This window comes from Sus scrofa, chromosome 3 (assembly GCF_054392235.1).
Source record: "Sus scrofa isolate SSC_HxYL_T2T_F1_AM1 chromosome 3, Sscrofa_HxYL_maternal_Yorkshire_Landrace_v2.0, whole genome shotgun sequence".
Lineage (NCBI taxonomy): Eukaryota > Metazoa > Chordata > Mammalia > Artiodactyla > Suidae > Sus > Sus scrofa.
Genome location: NC_139385.1, coordinates 11,805,843 through 11,825,549, shown reverse-complemented (window position 1 = coordinate 11,825,549; position 19,707 = coordinate 11,805,843). Strand labels below are relative to the sequence as shown.

The following is a 19,707-nucleotide window of genomic DNA, read 5'->3' as shown; positions in this document are numbered from 1 at the left end:
TCCTGTATGTAGAATATCCTAAAGAATACACAAAAATCTATATAACTAATAAGCCAGTTCGATAAAGTCACAAAATATAAGGTCAATATACAATAACTAACTATTTCTATGTAAAAGCTATGAACACTTCAAAAATGAAAGAATGCAATTCTATTCAAAAGAGCAACCAAAAAGAATAAAATGCTTAGGAATAAATTTAACAGATGTGTAAGATCTGTACACCGTAAACTACAAAAAACATAGTTGAGAGAAATTAAAGACCTAATTGTCTTTTTTTTTTTTTTGTCTTTTCTAGGGCCAAACCCACGGCATATAGAGGTTCCCAGGCTAGGGGTCTAGTCGGAGCTGTAGCCGCCGGCCTACACCACAGCCACAGCCACGGATCCAAGCCACATCTGCGAGCTATACCACAGCTCACAGCTCACAGCAACGCCAGATTTTCAACCCACTGAGCAAGGCCAGGGATGGAACCTGCAACCTCATGGTTCCTAGTCAGATTTGTTAACCACTAAGCCACAACAGGAACTCCTTAAAAACCTAATTAAATGGGGAGACATTACATGTTCATAGATTAGAAGACACAAAATTGCTTAGATGGCATTTGTGTCCAAATCAACGTATAGATTCAATGTAATCGCTATCAAAATCTCAGTAGGTACTGTCGCAGAAATTAACAAGCTAGTCCTAAAATTTATATGGAAAAGCAAAACACCCAGAAGAGCCAAAATTTACCTTTCGCAATTTCAAAACTAGTTATAAAGCTACAGTAATCAAGAGTGTACTTTTAGCATAATGAGAAACATATAGATCAATGGATCAGAATTGAGAGTTCCAGAATAAATCCTTACATTTACAGTCATACTGATTTTCACAAAGGTGCCAAGACAATTCAGTAAGGAAATAATTTCAACTAATGATAATACTAGCCACATTCTACTCTCACTTCCACAGCACCCAAAAGTCAACTCGAATGACTAGCTTGTTAACCTAAATATAAGAACGAAAACTATGACGTTCCTAGACAATACCTTAGGAAAATTATCTTTGTAATCTTAGATTAGGCAAAGATTTCTCAGATATACCAAATATACGATTCACAGTAGAAAAACTTAACTGAATTTCATTAAAATTAAAAGCTTATGCTCTCCCAAGGGCAGTATTAAGAAATGAAAAAGAAAATCCATAGATTGGCAGAAAATATTTCCACCTTATATATATATATATATATAATATATATATATATATATATGACAAGGTACCTAATCCAGAATACATAAATAACTCTTACAACTCAAAATGAAGAAATCAAAACAACTTTTCAATCATCTGGAGCTTAAATTCCCTGTTTTTCTCGATCTACCCTTTTCATTAAAAAATCACTGGATATCCTTGAAAGAGAAGTCAGAAGCCAAACCGATCAAATTTGCTTCTTTTTCACCACCCATCAAGATGTCCACAACCACCCGAGGCAAGAATCTATCCTAAGCATCCATTTTTGCACTAATGGGTGCTGGCTGCCGAGACAAACTCCCGTCCCGCAACGATTCTTTGCATCACCTTTTCAAAACTGAGTAAACTCAGGGGCCTTCATCCTTCCCCTCATTCCTGTAAGCGCTCTAGTTTCCTTTCCAAGTAGTTCATCGACTCCAGCCAGCCACGTTTTCTCCGACCTCATAAAATCGTCTTTCCTAAAATCAGAACTTCTGCTGGAGCCTGGCCCGAGGGCGAATCCTAGTATACAAACTTCAACCAGCTGCGGGGCCACGGACCTTCCTCTCAACCTCTCTGAGCCTCCCTTTCCTCGCCCATAACTGTGCCACAAACCCGACTCCTGGGGTGATGCGCAAATGAGAGACAAAACACCTAGGACATTTCGCCACTCCCTCAACTTGGCAGCGCCCTAGGGCCTCCCCCCGCCCGCAGCCCGGTCGAGGATCTTTCTCCCCGAAGTCCGTCCACCCGTCGCCAAGTGCCTCGAGAGACGGCGGCGGAGACCCGAGGAGGAAACGGAGGAAGGGAGGGAGCTGCAGAGCGCACCTTTTGGTCCAGCTCCAGGCGGTAAGGTACACACTGGATCCTGCGGCGCGGCCGCAAGCCGGCGTGAGGATGGGGCCCAGAGCTGGGCAGCACGAAGGTGGGCACGCCCAGCGCCCCCGAGAAGCTGAAGCCCCACACGAAGATGCGGTCGGCGCGGGCCGCACGCTCGCCCACGTACTGGAACACCGGCGCCTCCGCCTCGGCCTCGGCCGCCTCGCGCCGACTCCGAGAGCGCCCGGCCGCCGTCCAGTGCCCGCGCCCCAGCCGCAGCCCCAGCCCCAGCCCCCGCCCGCTCAGCCAGTTCCCCAGCCGAGCCCTCGCCGCCAGCGCCACCAGCGCCATCCTCCGCTTCACGTTTCAGCCGCTCCTGGGCGCTGCCATATTGGTGACCCTTGACCCCAAGCCCCGGCGGAAGAACCCAGGGTCACGTTTACGAATGGGTGAAGGCAAAGACGCTGAGGGTAGCCAATGGCTCAAGGAGGCGAGAGGGCTGGGCGGAGCCTGTTAGTCCCCGATCCTGAGTGAGTCGACCTGGGGAACCCTTCCCGGCCCTGCCCACTTAGTTTGCAACTTTTCGCGGTGCTGCAGCAGCCCGCAGCCGGCCTGAACTCACTCTCCTTGCCGCACAGCGCACGTTTGCGGAGCACGCTGCTGGCTCTGGTGGGCACTTTCATTTTGCTTTTTTGGCAGTCGGCAGGAGTAAAATTTAAGGGGTTGCCTACTCTGTACGACTCCAGCGTAGTGCTCGCCCCCTACCCACGGTCCCTCGTCATTTCTTACCTGGCCGTGTTGCCTCTGTTCCCGCTCTCCCGCCGCTGGGTCAGTGCTGCAATCCCTGCTGTTTTCCACAGCATCACCTCTGCCCCTCAGCCCGTCACTCCCCTTAAGTCAGGTGGCTCTGCCTGTTAAACAGCTTAACAATAACCCACAACCTTCGGACCAACTCAGGGGGCTCTGCTTGTAATTTCTAAACCCCAGGGATTTTTCAGGTTTCCTCACGTTGCACACAGTGCCTCGAATGCCCTCCCCACTGCCCTCCTCTCACCGCAGATGCCTAGCAAATTCCTACTCACCTTCAAGGATCCAGCTGGAGCACCTTCTTCAAGGTTTCATAACGGCAGATTGTCCTCACCGGTTTAGTACTAGAGTTTAGCATGCAACGGAGGACGCCCTCATGAGCGATTTGGGAGTCTGAGCACCTGGGTTCCTGTGCTGGCTCTGCTACTGACCTGCTCCCTGATGTTAGGAGGTTGTCTCCCTTCTCTGGATCTCATCTCTAAAATGAGGAGGTTAAAAAAAAAGAAATGAAGTTTAAAAATAAATGAGCTGTGGAGTTCCCATTGTGGCTCAGTGGGTTAAGAACCCGACTAGTGTCCATGAGGATGCGGATGCTGTCCCTGGCCTCGATTAGTGGGGTTAAAGGATCCAGCATTGTCGTCAGCTGCGGTGTAGGTCACAGACGTGTCTTGGATCTGGTGTTGCTGTGGCTGTGGTGTAGGCCAGTGGCTACAGCTCCAATTCGACCTCTAGCCTGGGAACTTCCCTATGCTGCAGGTGCAGCTTAAAAAAGAAAAAGGAGGAGTTTCCGTCGTGGCGCAGTGGTTAACGAATCCGACTAGGAACCATGAGATTGCAGGTTCAATCCCTGGCCTTGCTCAGTGGGTTAACGATCCGGCGTTGCCGTGAGCTGTGGTGTAGGTTGCAGACTCGGCTCGGATCCCGAGTTGCTGTGGCTCTGGCGTAGGCCGGTGGCTGCAGCTCCGATTCGACCCCTAGCCTGGGAACCTCCATATGCTGCAGGAGCGGCCCAAGAAATAGCAAAAAGACAAAAAAAAAAAAAAAAGGAAAAGGAAAAAATAGAAGCAATGTTTGAATTTCGTGGCCTGTAGGTGCTCTTGCAGCCCATTATGATCCATGACAGTCATTCCCAAATATTAACCCCAAATGCTGAGAGCAAACTATCTCTTTTAGATTTTCCTTCTCTTGCCTCCTTTTCTCTCCTCTTTGCTTCATAGCTGTGACAACTCTAATAATAGCTAGTTATTTTGCCCGCAAAAGTGAGTTTATTCAGGAGTAGGAAGAGAAATTGCAGCTTGGGAAGCATAAGCTACGGCAGACCACAGGCAAATCCAGAAAACAAGAAAAGGGAACTTGCTTTTATAGGGAAAAGAGGATAATTGGGAGGGGCTATGATAACCAAAGAATCCATTGGAGAAAGCTGGAAGCCCAAAGTATGGAGGCTTCTCATTGGATGACCTGCTAAAGCAAAGGCACCTTCCTGTCCCAGATGTAGGCATTTGTCTCCTGTTTCGAGTGATTGAAGCCGCATGGTGGGGCTTGAGAGCGCCCTCTACAGGCCTTTCCCAACTCCGACGTTAGCTGTCAATTTCACAACACCTACATTGGATTAGATGGGCAAAAAAAAGTTTAACCTTAACTATGTACAACTTTTTAATTTGTCAATTTTACCTCCATGAAGCTGAAAGGAAAAAAAGGAAGAGGGATGAAACCTTCAACTATTACTGTTGAATATGTGTTTCTCTCAATCCATTTCTCTCTTCAATTTTGTTACTTTTTTCTTCCTGTATTTTGTGGCTCTTATTCTAGGTGAATATGCAGTTATGAATGTTTCATCTTCCTAAAGGCAACGCTGTTATCATTTTTAAGTTCCTCTTTTTCCCTTGTAACATTTTTTTAGAAGTTCCATTTGCCTTATAGTAGTATATGCATTCCAGCTTGCTTGCTTGCTTGCTTGCTTTTTTATCTTTTTAGAGCCGCACCCATGGCATATGGAGGTTTGCAGACCAGGATCTGAATTGGAGCTGTAGCCGCTGGCCTACACCACAGCCATAGCAACTCCAGTTCTGAGCCGCATCTGAGACCTACACCACAACTTATGGCAATGCCGGATCCTTAACTCACTGAGTGAGGCCGGGAATTGAACCTGCGTCCTCACGGTTACTAGTCAGATTCGTTTCCACTGAGCCAAGATGGGAACTCCTCATTCGAGCTTTCTTATTGTTACTGTTTACATGATATATATTTGCCCTCTTTTTACCTTCACTCTGTATCTATAAATTAATTTTTTTTTTATTTTTTTGGCCGCGCCTGTGGCATGCAAAAGTTCCCAGGCTAGGAGGTGAATATGAGCCACAGCTGTGACCTACACCACCAATGGAGCAATGCTGGATCCTTCACTCACTGGCCACAAGGGAACTTCCGATACCTGTAAATTTAGATGAGCAAGGATTTTATTAGGGGAAATACCTCTGGAAGAGAAAAGCGGGGAGGGGGTGCTGGGAAAGCTGGGAGAGCCATCAGGCACGATGCAAGTCTGGGTCTAAATGAGGGAGGAAAAGAGGGACGTCTGCATCCATGTGTCCACACTGCTGTCTGGTCCACAGAAGGCTGGGGAAGGTCTCTGGGGAGTCCTGGAGCCCACGATGACCACCTGAGGAATCCACGCCTCCCGGGAACAGGTGTGCCTCAGGGTCTACCCCTGCCTCCTTCAGCCCAAGGGAAGCCTGCCCTCAGTGCTGACAGAGGGTCACCTGGGTTAATTACATGCCCTGTAGTGGGAGGCCTGGGAGGAGCAGTCTCATGACTACCCCACCTTACCCGTCAGAGTTCCCCCTTCGTCCCCTGTAAAAGAGCCCCACAGAATGGTAAAACATCAACCACAAGTCGCCACAGCACAGTACAAACACGTTTCCCAGACTGAAGACAAGGCAGGTGCCAGGACCATGAAGTCGTTTGAATTGGTCTTGGGGGTAACATTAATACTGGCTTAGTTCCAGGTGTGGAATTAATTCAAGAAGCTCATCTACGGAGTTCCCGTCGTGGCGCAGTGGTTAACGAATCCGACTAGGAACCATGAGGTTGCAGGTTCCGTCCCTGACCTTGCTCAGTGGGTTAAGGATCCGGCGTTGCCCTGAGCTGTGGTGTAGGTCAGACGCGGTTGGATCCCGCGTTGCTGTGGCTCTGGTGTAGGCCGGTGGCTACAGCTCCAATTAGACCTCTAGTCTGGGAACCTCCATATGCCGCGCGAGCGGCTCAAGAAATGGCAAAAAGCCAAAAAAAAAAAAAAAAAAAAAAAAAAAAAGAAGCTCATCGAGGGACTTCCCTTCGTGGCTCAGCGGTTAACGAACCCGACTAGGATCCATGAGGAAGGCGCCTTTACTTTAGCAGCCCAACCAATGAGAAGCCGCTATACTTTGGGCTCCCAGCTTCTCCAGTGGACTCTTTAGTTATCACAGCCCATCCTATGATCCCCTTTCCCTTATAATAGCAAGTTCCCTTTTCTTGCTTTCTGGATTTGCCTGTGCTCTGCCAAAGCTGTGCTTTCCAAATGGCAGTTCCTTTGCTATTGCTGAATAAACCCACTTCTGCTGGCAAAAGAATAACTGGCTGTTATTGATGTTGACAGGGTCTACCTCTAAGAAGATACAAACTAACATTCCAGGAAAACTCTGGATCAAGGCTCGAAGAAATGAAAGAGTGGGCCAGCAGACAGGCTGGGTGGGGGGTTCTAGGCATGGGGCGCAGCAAGTACGAAGGCCCAGAGGTGAGAGACTGCTTGCTGTATGTGCTACGCACGGACCCAGTCAGCTTAAGCCAAAAGAAGAAAAAGTAAGCTACAAATCTGGAGTTCCCACTGTGGCTTAGCAGGTGAAGGATCCGACTAGTATCCATGAGGATGTGGGTTCGACCCCTGCCCTCACTCAGTGGGTTAAGGATCTGGCATTGCAAGCCGCAGAGAAGTTCACAGATGTGGCTTGGATCTGGCGTTGCTGGGGCTGCGGTTGTAGGCCGGCAGCTGCAGCTCCAATTCGACCCCTAGTCTGGGAACCTTCATATGCCACAGGTGCAGCCCTAAAACAGAAAAAAAAAAAAATAGAAAGCAGCTTAAGCCAACCCAAAATAGTCCCGCATAACAGGTTTTGCATAAATGACAACCCCCCAAAATTTTGCCTTGGTAATGGTTAACTAAGGTCCCACAATTTCATTGCCAGTTTATAATCAAAGTGAGTCTCAAGCCAAATTTTATCACACCAAGAGACGTTTACTTAAAAAGATTCATTAGGAAGGGGAATAAAACAACTCATAATACCTATTCTGTAAATTCACAAAAGTCCTAGCTGTCCTTTTAGATACAGAACCAGTGCATAAAAGATTTCCTCAAGACAAATAGAACATCGCAGAAACAGAATTTTTGTCTCCCTGGTAAAGGCAGTCAGCATTAGGCTTAACCGAACTGCTTGAAGATCTCTAAGATTGAAGGCCTCACTGAATTTTCATACCTTGTTCATGCAAGGCAGGGATTGTCTAAGAAATCTGCTCTCTGGAGTTCCCGCTGTGGCTCAGTGGTAACGAACCCGACTAATATCCATGAGGATTCGGGCTCAGTCCCTGGCCTCGCTCAGTGGGCTGAGGATCCAGCACTGCCATGAGCTGTGGTGTAGGTCGCAGATGTGGCTCTGATCCCCTGTTGCTATGGCTCTAGCATAGGCCGGCAGCTGCAGCTCTGATTTGAGCCCTAGCCTGGGACAGATGGAGCTCTAGAAAGGAAAGAAAGAAAGAGAAGAAGGAAGAGAGGGAGGGAGGGAGGAAGAAAGAGAAAGAAGGAAGGAGGGAGCGAGAAAGAAGTCTGCTTTCCAAGTTTGACTGCCACTCATTTCACAAAGGAAAACCCATGTCACCCATGCTGCAATGCCAATGTCGTCAGATATCAGTGCACATCTCACTGAGGCCCTCTCAGCTCCCAATCCACCCTTCATCGCCTGCTTTGCAAAAACAAAGATGTGCCTTTACACGTTTTTCCTGGAGAGAGACAGCAGGAGAAAGAGGCATTCGTTGCTGGTTCCGGGTGCATGCAGGGCTACTCCAGCACCCCGCTCCCGCAGGTGGGGGCCAGCAGCACAGAGCAGCCACCAGCTTCCTCCAGCAGCCCCTCAGGCAATGTCATAGCCCAGCGGCCACTGGAGCACCTTCCCAAGAAATATTTTCCTTGCCCCCCCAAAAAAAGTGGATTTCTGTGATGCTCCCGTGCACTCCGCCAGTGCAGCACTCAGTGACCCTGCCATTCAGTGAGCCATGGCTGAGCCTTTCCCAACAAGGTCTAGGTCTCAGCTCCGGGGGTGGCCTCTTTTTGGGGCACCCTGTCTCAGCCCTAGGGCTGGGGGCTGCTCCCTCTAGCTACTGTGCCTCTGTTCTTTAGGTTTCCTTATACCAGCCAAACCCTTCTTACTCCAATCCCAGTTACATTAAAAATTCTTCCTGTTGGAGTTCCTGTCGTGGTGCGGCAGAAACAAATCCGACTAGGAACCATGAGGTTGCGGGTTCGGTCCCTGGCCTCGATCAGCGGGTTAAGGATCCAGTGTTGCCGTGAGCTGTGGTGTAGGTTGCAGATGAGGCTCGGATCTGGCGTTGCTGTGGCTGTGGTGCAGGCTGGCAGCTGGAGCTCTGATTCGACTCCTAGCCTGGGAACCTCCATGTGCTGCAGATGCGGCCCTAAAAAGACAAAAATCAAAAAAAAAAAAAAAAAAAAAACCTCTTCCTGTGAAACTTTCCCCATTTAAATTGCAGGGTGGTTTCTGCCTCCTCATTGGGCTTTGAATGATCCACCAAGTAACAAACCACTCATTTCACTAAATCCATTTCTAACACTCGTTAAGCTAATTAGCAAATCTTCCAGTGCTGATGGAAGGGGAGATGCCTGGAGGCTCAGGGGAGCTGCCTCTGGTGTGTGGCTACTCCGATGAAATGCTAACTGACCTCCAGGAGTGTGTTTGGGACAGGACACGGGACACAGGACACGGGATCCCACCCCCAGCACGCGCACGCGCGCGCGCACACACACACACACACACACACACACACACACACACACACACAGAGGGCGGGGTGCTTGGAGGCGAGAGAGGAGGTGGACAGAGTAGGAGAGGAGATTGGAAAGATGGTGGGAGAAGGGTTGCCTTTGGCCTTTTGGCCACTATAAAGTTTGGAGCTTTTACCTGAACCCGTGACTCTATAGATGAGTACGGAGTAGGAATGTCAAGTGTCGCCATCACCCCTCTCGGCCTTGGTCTGACACCTCTGACCTGGGAGGATGAGCAGCTCCACACAGGCTTCCACTCTCTTCAAGCTTCTTTCCCATGTCCATGCCGGGCATTTAAAAATTTCTTCCCAAGGAGTTCCCGCTGTGGTGCAGTGGAATCCGGTGTTGCCACAGCTGTGGCATAGGTCACAGCTGCGGCTCAGATTCAATAACTGGCCCAGGAACTTCCTTATGCCGTGGGCATGGCCTAAAATAAAGTAAAACTTCTACTCAAAACTCCAGAGATGCCTCAGACACAGAAAGGAGCGCCCAAGATCCCCCCCCCTTCCAAGGCACTAATGTCTTAGAAGCAACTTTCAACCAATAGGTTTAGGCATCGATGGGTAAAGGTTACCACAGAGGTCCATTCAGGCAGGCCCCTCTGTGCATGTTTTACAGTTACTCGCAGAATCAGGAAACCCACTGACCACAAGAGCAGCCTGAATAGCACCCCTTATACCTGGTCTGGGTAAAGCTCTAAGCTTGTGGGACAAATACAAGCTAAGACAACCAGCACCTGTAGTGGGTGGTGAGCGCCCCTGGCTTGTTGTAGCAGCAAGATTGCTAAGGCTCTTCTTACCTGTGGTGGAGGGATGGGGTACAGGTAGACTCGGAGCCGTGGGTTAAGCTGCACATCTAAGACACGAATAGCATGGGGTTAATAGTAATTGCAAGTTTGTGGGGTTAGCTGGCTTTGTTAAGTGTGTAGGAGGCCTTGAAGAAAGACTGACAGGTTTAGGTCAGGCAACTATTTGCTCGGTGCATGCTGGGAAAACCAGCAGGGCTTGCCCATGCCGTTTATGAAGACTTCCATGTCCTGCGGTCCCAAAGGAGCCAGAAGCGTGGGATTCTGGGGTGACAGAGCTACAGAAGAGGACGGATGTACAGACTTCGGGCAGGTCTCCCAGCCCGAAGTCAAACTCTGATAGCAAAGGGGTGGGAACTTGAGATGGGGACGGGGCCCTGGTCAGGTAAGTCGGTGCTCGGTAGCGCCACCTACTGACAAATTCTATTTCAACCCCACGGTGACAGACTGTCACTCAGAATACAGAGGCGGTATCTTGCCTTTTGTAGTTGTCCCCTAAACATTTATCAAAATAATGTCAGAACGTGGTCTAAGGAGTCCTAATAAAGTATGGTCTGAGAATATTATACCTGAGACTCTCACAACAGGGAGCGCACCCCCAACTAATATCCAGGCCAGCAGAAGTGGCCCCCTCTCCCTTGGCAGAGGGGAACAGCCTCCCCTGGCCGAGATGCCAGGCTAAGACTCCACCTGAGTGGATGCCTCACAGGATGACGCTCATCCTCTCAAGGTGCGACCCGCCAAGGTGCCACCTGTGGTAGGAGGAACCTGCTCACTCCTGACAGAACTGTAGTCCCGGGCTCAGCAGGATAGGGGAACACATGTGGGTTCATGCATATCGTTAAGGTGCTGGACCAGAGGGGCGCAATCAGAGAAAGGAGGGAGGGTGTTTGCTGACACAGGGACAGCGTCTTCAGGACTTTTATTTTTATTTATTATTATTATTATTATTATTTGTCTTTTTGCCATTTTCTTGGGCTGCTCCCATGGCATATGGAGGTTCCCAGGCTAGGGTCTAATCGGAGCTGTAGTTGCCAGTTTATGGCAGAGCCACAGCCACACAGGATCCGAGCTGTGTCTGCAACCTACACCATAGCTCACAGCAACACCGGATCCTTGACCCACTGAGCAAGGCCAGGGATCGAACCTGCAACCTCATGGTTCCTAGTCGGATTCGTTAACCACTGAGCCACGACGGGAACTCCCTTCAGGACTTTCAACATCCTGGCAAAGTGCCGGATCTAACATGCGGCTGGGATGGCCCCGTGAAGTTCACATGTGACAACAGCGTCAGTAAATGAGGTGGAGATGCTGGACCTCCCTGGAAGGGAGGAGAGTCAGAAGGCAGGGGAGGTGGGATGGTAGAGCAGATGAACCCACCCTGGGAGGGCCCAGCAGACTCTTCCTGCACTAAGGTAGTAAGAGATGCCCTGGCGAGGAAGCTCTAGCATCTCTGAGAAGCTCAAGAGTGACTAGGTGTGTGTAGCAGTAACAGAGGCTGCTCTGAGACTAGACTCCTGAAGGCAAGAAAAGAGAGAACATTCCGTCTTCCTCAGCCATTTGGTTCTACTAGCCATTCAACCGGCTGGAAGAGGCTCACACACATCAGAAAGGGCCCTTTTCGGCACTCAGTCCACCGGTACAAATGCAGATCGCTTCCAGAAACACTTTCACAGGCACGCCCAGAATTTTTTTTTTTTAAAGGGCCGAACCCTCGGCATATGGAAGTTCCCAGGCCAGGGGTCAAATCGGAGCTGCGGCAACTGGCCTATACCACAGCCACAGCAACACGGGATCCCAGCCATGTCTGTGACCTACACCACAGCTCATGGCAATGCCGGATCCCTGACCCACTGAGGGAGGCCAGGGATCAAACCCGCACCCTCATGGATACTAGTCGGATTCTTTTCCACTGAGCCACAATGGGAACTCCCACTCAGTAACTTCTAACCACCTCTGGGCATCCTGTGACTCAGCTGAATTGACACCTAAAATCAAACACTATGATTATTAATATAGTTATGATGTATTTTTATATGTATGAAATGCATACATAATTTTCAACCATTCTTTCACAAGCAGGATTATCAGGATTGTGCTTTTATCTAGTGTATGACCTTCTCTTTTATTTTTTGGTTTTAAACATCTGTTCTTTTACAAACTGAAGTGCTTGAAGTGCTGGGAGGTAGTAAGCTTTTAAATAATCTTTAATTGCCAGAGTTAAAAAAAAAAACTGATGAACCTCTGTGGGGCTCCTGAATTGCTAGAATTTCTTGAATTTTTCTTTTAAGGGATACCTAGAACCATGGGTCTGAGATTCAGGAACAAAGGGCACGGGGACAAACGCTGCAATATGAACCACAGCCACTGGGTGGCGATGCTTGCCCATCAATTGCGTGGCTCCTGCCAACAGCATGAGGCTGAAACAGCCTCCAAAGTTTTGGCTAAAGGAGACCAGACTTACTGTCACAACTGGGCTTTTATATTTTACTATCAAAGCCTGACTGGTTTTATATGCTGGTTTTATGCTGGCAAATAAGTTACATTTTTGTCCAAACTGCTGTTCAGGGGAGTTATCCTTGTGGCGCAGCGGAAAGGAATCCAACTAGTATCTGTGAGGATGCAGGTTCAATCTCTGGCCTCACTCCGTGGGTTGGGAATCCCGAGTTGCTGTGGCTGTGGCTGTGGCATAGGCTGGAAGCCGTATCTCTGATTCGACCCCTCGCCTGGGAACTTCCATATGCCACAGGTGTGGGTGGCCCTAAAAGGCAAGACAAAAAAACAAAATACATTGCTATTAGGAAAACATGGTTCTACAGCAAAACATGAGCTTTCTGAAAGCATTAAAATGTCTGTTGCTAGCCAAGCTAAATGTTCCTACCTACACATTTTCTTGTAGATGTTCTCATTTCTATGTTACTTGGGGTAACTGAAATTGTCTAGTTTGGGAAAGAGTGAACTTAGGAGTTCCTGTAGTGGCTCAGTGGTCGACAAAACCCCACTAGCACCCATGAGGACATGGGTTCGATCCCTGGCCTTGCTCAGCAGGTTAAGGATCCTGTGTTGCTGTGGCTGTGGCGTAGGCTGGCGGCTGTAGCTCTGATTCAACCCCTAACCTGGGAACCTCTGTATGTTGCAAGTGTGGCCCTAAAAAGACCAAAAAAAAAAAAAAAAAGTGAACTTAGTCTAATATATCTAAATTTTTATTATTTTAAGTATACAATTCAATGACATTTACCTTTGCAAAAAAAAAAATTCAACATAGCTAAGACTAAAGTCTATCTTTACCACAGCACCACATATATCTGCTACCATGGGAAAAATATTATTTTTTGTTATGTGTGTTTTTAAAAAATCAGAATAATATGTATTTCGTTCTGAAACCTCATTTTTTCACTAAAACTATATTGGAGATATTATATAACAATGTTTGGACTTACCCCATTCCTTCCCACTCTTGGATATTCCTGTGAATAAACTACATCTTATTTAACCATTCTTCTTTTGATGGACATTTGGGTTGTTTCCATTTTTTTCCGTTGCAGTGAATATTCTTATGCATGTTCCTTCTGCACTTATTTGAAGGTATCTCCTGGATAGAAACTGATAAACAGAACTACTGGGTCATAGAAAATGTTCATTTAAAAAAATTAATAGATGTTTTCAATTTGTTTTCCTACACCACAGCCACAGCCACGTAGGATCCGAGCCACACCTGTGATCTACACCACAGCTCGCAGCAAGGCTGGAGCCTTAACCCACTGCGCGAGGCCAGGGATGGAACCCGCAACCTCAGGATTCCTAGTCAGATTCGTTTCCACTGTGCCACAGTGGGAACTCCTTGATACAAACTTTTAAAATGTCTGTCAATCTGACACCTAAAGCATTTCTCATTATTGACTCACTGTACTTCTGTAATCTCTAGAAGGTTGAACATCTATAGTTACCAGCATTTCATGTTTCCTTTACTGAGAATTGTTCATCCATTCATACCCTTAACCCCATTTCTACTGGGTTGTCTTCTTATAGATGTAAATTATATATTCTGCTTAGAAACTCTTACAATTTTGTACCAATTTCTTTCATTTAGCTGAATGACCCAGTCATACAAATATACACTTTCTTTTTCACATTCTTTTCCATCAGGGTCTATCCCAGGACATTGGCTACTTTCCTGTGCGACACAGTAGGACCTTGTTGCTTATCCTTTTTTCTTAATTTATGCTGTCTTTCGTCCAAAAAAAAAGATTTTTTTGGCCACACATACAGCATGTGGAAGTTCCCCAGCCAGGTATCAAACCTGTGCCACAGAAGGGACCCAAGCCACTGAAGTGACAACAGCAGATCCTTGACCCGCTACACCACAGGAGAATGCCTGTCCTACAAAATTTTATTTTGATGCAGTCAGTTTTATTAATTTTATTATTTGGAGCTTTTGCTTTCTGTGTCTACGAAGATTACTACCCAAGATAATAAAGACATGCTATAACATTTTAAAAACAATCTAATACTTTTATTTTTTAAGGTAGATTTAGAGTTGATTTTTTTAAATGGCATGACACCAGATTGTACTTTTTTTTTTTTTTTTGCTTTTTAGGGCCGCACCCTTGGCATGTGGAAGTTCCCAGGCTAGGGGTTGAATCGGAGCTACAGCTGCCAGTCTACACCACAGCCACAGCAACACAGGGCCCAAGCTGAGTCTGTGACCTACACCACAGCTCACAGCAACACCGGGTCCTTAACCCACTGAGCGAGGGATCGAACCCGCAACCTCATGGTTCCTAGTTGGATTCATTTCTGCTGCACCACGATGGGAACTCCAGATTGTATGTTTCTTGATATTTTTTCAGAGATATCTGATTGTCCCCAGATTATAGGCTATTAGCAGACTTGATCGGAAGATGTGAAATGCCATTAAATTTCCAAATACATAGGTCAGTTTCTGCATTCAATTTTTATTTCTACCGATTTGTTCTTGAACTCATATGACACCTGCTATAGCTTTATAATATGATTTGATTTTTATTCAATCAAATCTCTACATTGTTCTTTTACAAAACTGTCTTTGCGATTCATAACATTTACTCTCATATAAATTTTAAAATCATCTTGCCAAGTTGCATTAAAAAAAAATCCCAGTGGGATTTTTTTTTATATTGGAGTAGCATTATATTCATGAGATAATTGAGAGAAATTAACTAGAAGAAATGACATTTTACAGTCTTGAGTCTTCCCGTGTCACACAAACGTGGTAGACTCACGTAGTACCAGTGCCTTCTGCCATCTGCTGCCTTCATCCCTCTGCTTGCTTGTGGGTAAATTTTTCTTTTAGTTTTCCTTTTTCCTTTTCTTTCTTTTTTTTTTTTTTTTTTTTTGGTCTTTTTAGGGCCGCTCCTGCGGCATATGGAGGTTCCCAAGCTAGGGGTCGAATCGGAGCCGTAGCCACCGGCCTATGCCAGAGCCACAGCAACGCGGGATCCAAGCCACATCTGCAACCTACACCACAGCTCACGGCAACGACAGATCCTTAACCCACTGAGCAAGGGCAGGGACCAAACCCGCAACCTCATGGTTCCTAGTCGGATTCGTTAACCACTGTGCCACGACGGGAACTCCCTAATTTACGTAAAATAAACTGCCTTCCTTTAAACTATATAGTTTGATGAATTCTGAAACACGTACTCACTTGTGTGAGCACCGTCGCAATTGAGATACAGCCTAACTCCTTCCACACCGAAAGCATCCTCTTGTCTGCTGTGGTCGATCCCTTTCTCCACCCTGGTGCTGGGAAACTGACATGTTTTCTGCCATTCTGAAATAGTGTGCACTTCCTAAAAGTATACACATGAATGATCATAGAATATGGGCTCTTCTGTGTGTGTCTTCATTAACTAAGCAGGATGATTTGGAGATTCCAGGGACTCATAATTCACTTTTCTTTTTTTTTTTTTTTTTTAACTGCTGAGGACTATTCCATCACACCAATGTGCCATAATTTGTCTAATGACCCACCTCTGGACTGACATCTGGCCTTTTTTCTGCATTCAGATACTATGAATAAAGCCATTCAGAACATTTGTGTACAAGTCTTTGTATTTACATATATTCCTTTTATCTTGGGAAAAAAAAGTTCATTAAGAATACTGTAACCTGAGGAGTTCCCGTCGTGGCTTAGTGGTTAACGAATCCGACTAGGAACCATGGGGTTGTGGGTTTGATCCCTGGCCTTGCCCAGTGGGTTGGGGATCCGGTGTTGCCGTGAGCTGTGGTGTAGGTTGCAGACGTGGCTCGGATCCTGCGTTGCTGTGGCCCTGGTGTAAGCCAGCAGCTGTAGCTCCGATTAGACCCCTAGCCTGGGAACCTCCATATGCCAAGGGTGCAGCCATGGAAAATGCAAAAAGACAAAAAAAAAAAAAAAAAAAAGGGAAAAAGAAAGAATACTGACATCTGTCTTCATGAGGGATATTGGCCTGGGCCTTTCTTTTCTTGTGATGTCTGTCTGGTTTTAATATTATGGCAACGCTGTCCTCAGACAATGAGTTAGAATGTATTTCCTTCTCTTGAACTTTTGCCAAGAGTTTGTGTAGATTTATTCTTACCTTAAAATTTTGTAGAAATTACAAGTGAAGCCATCTGGGCCTAGGATTTTCTTTATGGGAAGATTTTTAATTAAATTTCAAGTTATTTAATAGATATAGAGCTATTCAGGAGTTTCCGTCGTGGCTCAGTGGTTAATGAATCCGACTAGGAACCATGAGGTTACAGGTTCGATCCCTGGCCTTGCTCAGTGGGTTAACGATCCAGCGTTGCCATGAGCTGTGGTGTAGGTCACAGACGCTGCTCGGATCCTGTGTTGCTATGGCTCTGGGCATAGGCCGGCAGCTACAGCTCTGATGAGACCCCTAGCCTGGGAACCTCCATATGCCACGGGAGTGGCCCTAGAAATGGCAAAAAGACAAAAAAAAAAAAAAAAAGGATATAGATCTATTCAAATTATCTATTTCCCTTGAGGAAGCTTTGGCAAGTTGTATCTTTCCAGGATTTTGTCCATTTCTTTTAAATGGGTAAATTCAGTGCCAGAAACTTGCTCATAATTTTTCCTCATCATCATGTATTTTGCTTGTTGGTTTCTCAGCCACATCAGGCAAGAGGATAAATCCAATACGTGTTACTTCATCTTGGCCAGAAGCGTAAGTCAGGATGGGGTGAGAGGGACAGTTTTGAGCAGAGGAGTGAAATGAGTTACAAATCAGAGAATTCTTCTGATTGCCGTGTTAAGAATAGCCTGAAGAGGATTAAGGCAGAATTAGGACGATCGAGTGGGAGGTACTGCCAGAGATGGTGTTGGCTTGGACGAGTGTGGTGGTGGTGAGACAGTGGCGGAGTCTGGGTAGCGCTGGAACTGACTGGATTGTCTGATGCCTGTGGGCCACGGGAGAAGGAACGGATGCTTCCAGGGCTGGGGCCTGGGTACGGGAAGAGTTTCATTAACTGAGAAGCAGGAGGACCTGGGCAGAGGGCAGGACATGTTCTGTTTGAGACACATACTCATCCCCCAAGTGAATATCTCAAAGCAGGCAGGTGCTTATACAGACTGGGAGTGGGGGGACCTGGCTGGGCTGAAAATGGGCATACTTGACAGTCAAAACCCTTACCCATGGGATTTAAGGCCCCAAGACTGGATGAGGTTTTCTAGGGAATGAGAGCAGCTGAGAAAGAGACCAAGACTAAATCCCGATACGGCACTATGGAAAGGTTGGGGGTGGGTGGGAAGAAGGACCTGCCACAGAGTAAGAAAAGCAGTCAGAAGAAGAGGCAGAACAGCAGTCCGGAATGGTATCTGACAAATCCAGATGTGTTTCAAAGAGGATGTGGTGACTGGCTGTCAAACGCCGATCAAGTGATTCACAGACTGAAAAATGACTGCCGCCAGGTGGTGGTCCCTTGTGACCGTGGAAAAGACTTTAGTGGAGTTATGGGGGTTTAATGGAACGGATTCAAGAGAGAGGAAGAGGTGGTACATATACCCAACTCTTGCTGTCAATCAGTCGTTCTTTCAAACCAATAACAAAATGTGTATTTTCAGTTTTTTCTTTTTCTTTTTTCTTTTTCTTTTTTTTTGCTTTTTAGAGCTGCATATGGAAATTCTCAGGCTAGGGGTCAAACTGGAGCTACAGCTGCTGACCTACACCCCAGCCACTGCAACACAGGATCTGGGGCTGGTCTGTGAAATACACCACAGCTCACCACAACATCGGATTTCTGACACACTGAGCGAGGCCAGAGATTGAACCCATGTCCTCGTGAATACTAGTCCGACTTGTTTCTACTGAGCCACAACAGGAACGCCTGTATTTTCACACTTTTAACAAATGGTTCAAAACACCAAAATTCTTCCTATACAAGATTTTAAAGCAGATTAGAAAGTTGTTTCCAGGAGTTTCCGCTGTGGCACAATGGGATCGGCAGCATCTCTGCAGTGCCAGGACGCAGGTTAGATATCCAGCCTGGCATACTGGGTTAAGCCTGGCATCCAGTGTTGCCCCAGCTTCGGCGTAGGTTACAGGTGTGGTTCAGATATGATCCCTGGCCTGGGAATTCCAAATGCCATGGGGTGGCCAAAAAAGAAAAAAAAGAAAGAAAATTGTTTCCAGGTTACTTTTTTTTTTTTTTTTTTGTCTTTTTGGCCATTTCTCGGGCCGCTCCCACAGCATATGGAGGGTCCCAGGCTAGGGGTCGAATCGGAGCTGTAGCCACCGGCCAACGCCAGAGCCACAGCCACGTGGGACCTGAGCCATGTCTGCAACCTACACCACAGCTCACGGCGATACCGGATCCCCAACCCACTGGGCAAGGCCAGGGATCAAACCCACAACCCCATGGTTCCTAGTCGGATTCATTAACCACTGAGCCACGATGGGAACTCCCCTCCAGGTTACATTTTTAAGTATGAGAGTTTTACACTCCCATTGTTTTGGGCAACAACAAAAGTCAATCCTTATTATTTGCTAATTTCATATTTGTGAATTCACCTACTCACTATAATTTATAGGTAAATTTAAAAAGCAATACTCACCTTCCTTTCCCCGATCTTGCAGACACAGCAGTGGCAAAAACAAGTTGTTCTGCCTGCCCTACATGTTCCCAGCTGAAGTAGAATGAGGTGACACTCGTTTCAGGTCTAACATAGGAAACGAGTATCCTGTTCTGGGTCTATTTAATGTTCATTTTCCACATTTTGTGCTTCCATGCGTGTGTGTGTGTGTGTGTGATTTTGCTGTTTAAAATGGTCATCAAATATAGTACTTAAGTGCTACCTGTGTTTCTAAGCGCAAGAAGGCTATGATGTGCCTTATGTAGAAAATACTAGTGTTAGCTACGCTTCCTTTCAGACATGAGTTACAATCAGTGCTGCTGCCTATGAGTTCAAACAATGTATCAACTCAAATATACACTGAGTTCCCAGGTGGTTCAGAGGGTTAAGGGTCCCCACGTTGTCACTGCTGTGGCTCTGATTACTCCTATGGTAGGGGTTGGATCCCCGGCCCAGAAACTTCTGCTAGCTGCGAGCATGGCTGAAAAAGAAGTAAGGCACACTACGTTAAATCTGAGCAACAGGTAAATATTTCTATTATCTTATTCTCCTTTTGGTATATTTAAAATAAATCTGTAACTTAAGTTTGATTAGATAACACTATAGTCATATTCAACTGTTTGCTGGAACGCCAGCACCACCTGATGGACAGCTCATGATTGGTTGGCAATGCCAATGACCCCATCAAAAGGTCAGTTAACAAATAACTCCAGGGCTTTAAGGCAGATTCACCGATCACTGGAATTGTGACCTCACCGCTTTAAAGCTACAAACTGCAATTTAATGAGTATCATATTAAATAACAGCAAGAGAGTATGTCCATGTTTGAGGGCGGTATCACGGCGTGAGACCAGACACCTGCAGCCACTCATCAAAGGCCGGGGATGGATGAGC

General features: G+C 46.7%; 1 protein-coding gene across 6 annotated transcripts in view; it reads right to left on the bottom strand.

The window, feature by feature from the left end:
* Positions 1-19,707, bottom strand: part of RCC1L (RCC1 like) — a 50,967-nt gene that overhangs the window by 30,691 nt on the left and 569 nt on the right. For 2 of the 6 annotated variants that reach the window (XM_085016920.1, XM_003354511.6), the window contains exon 1: positions 2,038-2,442. In XM_085016920.1, the coding sequence (XP_084873046.1) occupies positions 2,038-2,379 (342 nt within the window). In that variant the 5' untranslated portion in view covers positions 2,380-2,442. Of the gene's footprint in view, positions 1-2,037; positions 2,443-3,110; positions 3,544-4,024; positions 4,170-4,923; positions 5,039-13,159; positions 13,323-18,795; positions 19,295-19,707 lie in introns of those variants that run through there. The other 4 variants (XM_085016924.1, XM_085016925.1, XM_085016923.1 and 1 more) reach the window with 4 other exon arrangements.